Below are 6,715 nucleotides of genomic sequence, written 5' to 3'. Positions count from 1 at the left end.
CAGCGGTTCACCTCCAACTGCTCCTGTTCTCAGCCCGTGCGCTCGAGCCTCCCGATGAATGTTTGGCCTCTTGCTTTCATCCAGACCAGAACGCAGCCCTCCAGTTTGGCAAGTTCACTTTCACAAACACATCTGACACTTAACCGTGTTTCCCTCCAGCTGACCTCATTTTCAACTCCATCGCATTGCTGTGTTTGCAGCCAAATCAGAGGCCAGTTTTAGCTCGGTTGCTTTTCATCCCTCCCTTTCCCAGTGTTTGTCAATGTGATTTCTAACGTTGTCATATTTCTCTTTACGCAGATGTGAAGAAGGACTGGTCAGATCACGCGCTGTGGTGGGAGAAGAAGAAGACCTGGCTGCTAAAGACGCACTGGACGCTGGATAAATACGGCATTCAGGCCGACGCAAGACTGCTCTTCACGCCGCAGCACAAGCTGTTGCGCCTGCAGCTGCCCAACATGAAGCACATGAGGGTGAAGGTCAACTTCTCTGACCGTGTCTTCAAGGCCGTGTCCGACATCTGCAAAACCTTCAGTGAGTGCTGCTGCCTTCCCTAAAATATTACTCCGCTTTTTCATAGCTCCATTAGCCTAACTCAATCTCCCCGCTGGTCGTGAAGAACAGCAAGTCAGAATAATTGTGTTATTTTGCTATACATTAGAGCGCATTCAGAATTCAGTGCTGAGACAGATGTAGGCTTTGGTAGAGAGATGGTGCTAAATCAGAATACAGCGACAGCTTAAAGGCCCCATCAAATGCACTGACAAACACAATTGTTTTCATGTGCTGATGTATTTCCTGTAGACCAATCTAAGGGCACATGCTTTTTAAAAAGCCAATAGCCTTTAGCTTTGTAACACCCCAGCGTACTGCTAACACTGCCCACTGTTTTAAAAATAGTATGTGAAACAGTACATTATACATATAGCAATAAACATCTAAAGTATGCTGTGTTGTCTGTCAATAGTGATCATCTGATATGGGTTTTTAATGGCTTATGTGGATGTCTTGGACACTGATGATCGATAATAATGCCAATATATATGATATCAATCAGTTTAATGATAATAAAACAACATTGCCGCAATAGAGTTAGTACTTTTTTCACATAATATTTATTTAAATTATAAATATAACTTAACTTGATTAATCTGTAAGAAAAAAAAGCCTCTGGATTATAAACAGCACTGACGAGTAGACGACATATGTGACCCTGGAGCACAAAAGCAGTCTTAAGTCTCTGGGGTATATTTGTAGCAATAGCCAACAATGTATTGTATGGGTCAAAATGATTGATTTTTCTTTTATGCCAAAAATCATTAGGATATTAAGTAAAGATCATGTTCCATGAAAATATTTAGTAAATTTCCTGCTGTAAATATATTAAAACTTAATTTAACTTAATTAGTAATATGCATTGCTAAGAACTTCATTTGGACAACTTTAAAGATGATTTTCTCAATATTTAGATTTTTTTGCACCCTCAGATTCCAGATTTTCAAATAGTTGTAACTCGGCCAATATTGTCCTATCCTAACAAACCACACATCAATGGAAAGCTTATTTATTGTATAGATGTATAAATCTCAATTTCAAAAAATTGACCCTTATGACTGGTTTTGTGGTCCAGAGTCACATATGTGTCAAAACATCGGGGAAAAGAAAACTGCACTCATCAAATCACTTCACAGGAACTTTAATACAAAAACAATGTAAACACACAGGGTTTTGACAATAACTCTTTAGCAGCTAAAGTATCCCTATCCCTAGTAGTATTGTTATACTTACGAATATCGGAATATTATTACAAAAATAATGTAGTTCTTCTGAATGTATTTTAATTAATTCACATTCACACGGCATTGCAGCATTTCAGTTAAACCTATAGTCCTCATATTCACAGCAAACTAACAGAAAAATTGCACCACCAAAAAAATTTAATTTGAAGTTTCAATTTGAAGTTATGTCTTCAATAACTAATGTGAGCCCTCTAAATGAACCCAGACCCCTCACATCATAGGAGCTGCTTGTGTGGTTTGCTGTTTAACATGCATTAAGGGGCAGTTTGTGTTCTCTATTTCTTCTGCTCGGTTTTTAACTGTTGGTCTATATACACATGCATCAGACGGATGTCGTGTTTGCTGTTATGTCTTGTAGGGCTGAATGATTAATTGCATTTGCGGTAATATCGCGATATGAAAAAACGCGATTTTTCTATCGCAGAGGCTGCGATTACACTCGGTCATGTGACACGCGAGAATAAAGAGGTGTGTTCGACTTGAAGATCGATCGGTGTATGACATCAAAGTACGGCGAGAGAAAGCATAAGGAGACGTCCGCGCTCTCTTATAGCTCTCGCGGTACTTTGATGACACACACATCGGACTAAGCAGCGCTGCTTCAAGTCAAGCACGCGCCATCAGCAGAAAAAGAAAAGAAATAAAACCTTTATTACATGCTTACAAGGTTGGAAGTTCAACAAATCAGTCAATATACTGTGATTGTAGTTGTTAAATATAAATGTCATTCATATCAATTCATGCATCACCTAATTTCATCGTGACGTATAGACCTGGCCTACAGAAAAGAACATTTATGTTTAATCTGTCTAATATTGTGTTGGTCATATTATACAATGATTTATAGCTTGTCTTTGTTGAATAATACACAACATAACAAGCTTTAAAAAATAATCGCATATTAACTCGCAATCGCAATATTGGTAAAAAAAATCGCAATTAGATTATTTTCCAAAATCGTTCAGCCCTAATGTTTTGTTTTGTTCTCAGCATCTCACACTATGCGCTTCTGGCACTGGTGATGCTCACAAGTTGTCAGTTTCATTCTGTTGTGCTCTTATGTCATCTGTAAATGGACCTAACACAGAATTTGGCTCAAATAATACATGATGATGCTGATGATATTTACTACTGTGCATCATTGTTCTACCTTTTGGAAAATCCTGTGGTACTGCTGTTGTTTTGAGGCTTGAGTGCTGTGATAATGCCATAGCACTGGTATCTAATAACTGAATTGGTTAAAGGTGTGCTTGACCACATTTCTTGTTTTCTGGTCTTTTGGCTGGTGTTTATTATTTCTTAAACACACTGATCTGTATGTCGTAGCATAGATAAGACCCAGCATGCCCTTGAACCGCTCCAAATCCTGTTTCGTAAACAGTTCTTATCAGTGTAACTGGCTGATGGTAACTTTTGTTGTGTCCATATATAGAAAACAAGGCCTTATGAGCACTTACAGGTTGAATCTTTTTCACTGTCAATATTTGCAAAAAAAAGTATTTCGACCAGGAAATGTTGGTATTTACATTTATTATTTGTGTGCATGCTTCAGTAGGTCGATAGGATTTATTGTTGTAAAAGACCAAAATTTTTGTATCTACAACATCACTGTAACGTTTCCAAAGCAAAACATCTAACAACTATATTTGTCATTTCAAACTGGTTTGATTCCAGTTTTGATTCCTCTTAACAATTCCAGGTCCTTAACGGTTTGATTTAATTATTATTTTAGTAGTCAGTAGGGTTGCAAAAAGGTGGAAATATTCCAGAAATTTTGGAAACTTTCCAGGATTCTTTGGAATATTCCAGGGATTTTTGAAACGTTTCCTGAAATTTACCGGAAATGTTCCACCCCTTTGCAACCCTAGTATTCAGTACAAATAGATTGATAGCTTTGATATAGATATTTTAAAGTTTTTGTCTGTATAGAAACTGCATGTTTTTTTTGGAAAGTATTGAGGCACACAGTTAGTTCTGAGAAAAGCCCCAGCATCGTTTGTTTGCAAATGACACTCGAGTTTCATATTTTGTTATCTAATGCAATGGCATTCAGGTATTATTTAGTGTCCAGATGCTTTTGGGTCCCCAATACCTGTATGTCTTGTAGAGCATGCGGAGTAGTGTGAGGAAGGGATGAGGGACAGGAGTTTTACAGCACTTCAACTGGCAGCAGCTGCAGACAGCCAGTGAGACGGTGATCATCCAGGTCACATATGCTGTCTCTCTCTCGGTGTCTCAGCTGCCAGAGAAATTGCGAGTTTCTTCTTCATTAGTTGGAATCACTTGGTCATGGAGCCAGAGTTTGCCGGTGATGAGAGAGATCCACAGAAGGGGACGTCTGCTCAGGAATTCAATTTTTAAATGAATCCCAAATCACAGATAACCAGAAATGAGTAATGCTTGAAGCCCGCGTGATATTTAAATGCCCCTATTAAGAGGATAGTTCACCCAAAAAGTGAAATGTTGCTGTTAATGTTCTTAAACCCTCAGGTCATCCAAGATGTAGGTGACTTTTTTTTGTTCTTCAGTAGAACAGTAAAGAAGATTTTTATCTGAAACCGTGGTCCTTGGTGATTCATAAAATGCACGTCAGCGGCTGCCGTCACTTTGAGAGTAAAAAAAAAAGCATATGCAGGCAACACAAAATGAATACCTGTGGCTCCTGACGATATATTGAGGTCTCATAAAATGAAACGATTGGTATGTGCAAGAAACTGAACATCATTCACAACATTATTATCTGTAATCCAGAGCCTCAGGCAAACTGGGAAATCTGATTATTTTCTGTGAACTGGTTCTTCCGGACAGTTCGATTCAATGAATTGGTTCAAATAACCGATTCACCAGTTTGCTTACATAATCACGCATTGATGTAACGTATACACAATTATATGATTAAAGCCCCAAATAATGTGTGTGAATAAATTAATGAATAAAAGCAAATAAAATAAAAGTGATTCAGTTGGCAAAAACCAGCATCATAGGATCGTATATACTGCTATGTTGACTCCTTTTGAGTCTGAGTGACTGTCAGGCGTTTGAAAGTGAGTTTTTATTGAGTAACTTGTAGATCTGTGCTGCTCAAGGTGCGGGCTGTTTCAGACGCTTCAGTCCGATTCGGTGAACTGGTTCATTCAGTTCACTAAAAGACATCATACTGCACCACAGTAATATATTTCTGATAATTTCATTAAACTAACCCGAATTTATAGTTTGACGTGTTGCCATGAGGAACTTGTTTCTGTAGGTGTATGTAAATGATATGAAGATAGTTTTACTCCAATGAAACGGTCAAATGCTCATGAAATGACGCTTAGAGGGGTCAGAGCAGTTCTGGAGATGTTGTTCATGTATTTATGTCCTCATGTAGTGAGACGACAGAAGCTGAAATCACCGTGAGCGTCGCACACTTTGTGTAGAAAACAAAACGCGTCTGTTCCATTTACAAACACAGAGACGCGCAGAACATGCTGGATTCATATTTAAATAGTATTTTTGCGGCTTAATATTTACAGATACTAGTCCATATTGCGACTCTATTTAAGTGTACTGACCTACTTTTGATTAATTCATCCAAACTTTGACAAATTCCGTGACATTCCGCGTCATACAGTAAATTCCATTTATATGACTGGATTCCGCGATTCCGTCCGCGTTTTCCACATCGCGGAAATCATAGATAATATTGAGGTGTTTTGCAACTTCAGTGTAACAGTTAGTGGCTTGCGATTTATTGCTTAACTTAAGCAACGTCTGCTGCTGCCTTGCCTTTTGAGAGACAACTGATGCGTGATCACCGAAGCAGCTCCAGTTAGCAAGCGCTTTCGGAGTGAGAGTGAATTCTGCTTTGATTGGTCGGACTCGTGACTCCCAACAAATCAGATGGGTGGTGGGCGGAGACTGCTTTAGGCCACAGAGTGGTGAGTTCTGACAGGCTGCATCAGAGCCAAATAGCGCGTTTCAAAATTAAGTTATTTTATCGGCGAATCAGTTTTGAAAATGGCCGATACCGATAATCATAAAAATGCTTAATGTCGGCGCCGATAATCGGTCGACCCCTAGCAATAATGCTGTAAATAATGTTAAGTTTCTTGCACAGACCAATCGTTTCGCTTCATAAGACCTCAATATATCGTCAGGAGCCACAGGTATTAATTTTGTATTTCCTGATATGCTTTTTTGACTCTCAAAGTGACGGTAGCCATTTACTTGCATTTTATGAATCATCAAGGACCACAGTTTCAGCTAGAAATCTTCTTTACTGTTTACTGAAGAAAACGGTCATCTACATCTTGGATGGCCTGAGGTTGAGTAAATTAACAGCAAATGTTAATTTTTCTGTGAACAATTTGTTGAAGTATCCATGGATGCAAATAGATAGTCATAGCAGCCTTCCATTATCATGACCAGGGTGAACATTTGGAGAATCCAGTTCTAGAAAATCCAGCGTTGATAGGGTTTTGGTGATTTGTGAATAGTGTCTGCCTATGCAGTAGTCATCACCACTCACCAGGTGAATCTTAACCTAATTTAGGTCTGATACAGGGCTGTAGACTGCGACCAAAATGGTCACATTTGCGAAAATTTTTTGAGAATGTGCGAGTTAAAATTTGACGTGGTTGCTTTTATGCGTGTGTATAGTCTGTGCTGCTCTAAAGCGCCTGCTCCATACAGTGCTGCAGAGCCGCGGCACATTGTAGCAGGAGACCGATTTCACTGATCACGTGAAGAGAGATGCTTTCAGTGCGAGCGCTTTGGGGGTAGAGCCTAGTTTATACTCGCCGCGTCAGCACGAGCGCGAAAGTGTGCTCAGCACGTGGCAAAAATAACGTGAATATCGAGGAAATGATGGAAGACGGAGAATTTGGTTTTCAAGCTAAAGTAAAGTAAAAGACAGCTTCTTAAACCAGAGAAGG

At 39.1% G+C, this 6,715-nt stretch overlaps 1 protein-coding gene across 1 annotated transcript in view; it reads left to right on the top strand.

The window, feature by feature from the left end:
* Positions 1 to 300: 300 nt before the first annotated feature.
* Positions 301 to 6,715, top strand: part of fermt2 (FERM domain containing kindlin 2) — a gene marked incomplete at its 5' end in the record, with an annotated part of 45,619 nt that continues 39,204 nt past the window's right edge. The window contains one exon of the mRNA XM_016480463.1: positions 301 to 534. Coding sequence (XP_016335949.1) covers positions 301 to 534 — 234 coding nt within the window. The remainder of the gene's footprint in view (positions 535 to 6,715) is intronic.

Source organism: Sinocyclocheilus anshuiensis, unplaced genomic scaffold (genome assembly GCF_001515605.1).
Source record: "Sinocyclocheilus anshuiensis isolate Anshui unplaced genomic scaffold, SAMN03320099.WGS_v1.1 scaffold161, whole genome shotgun sequence".
Taxonomy (NCBI): domain Eukaryota; kingdom Metazoa; phylum Chordata; class Actinopteri; order Cypriniformes; family Cyprinidae; genus Sinocyclocheilus; species Sinocyclocheilus anshuiensis.
The sequence above is the reverse complement of the archived record's forward strand: the minus strand, read 5'-3'. Positions and strand labels throughout refer to the sequence as shown.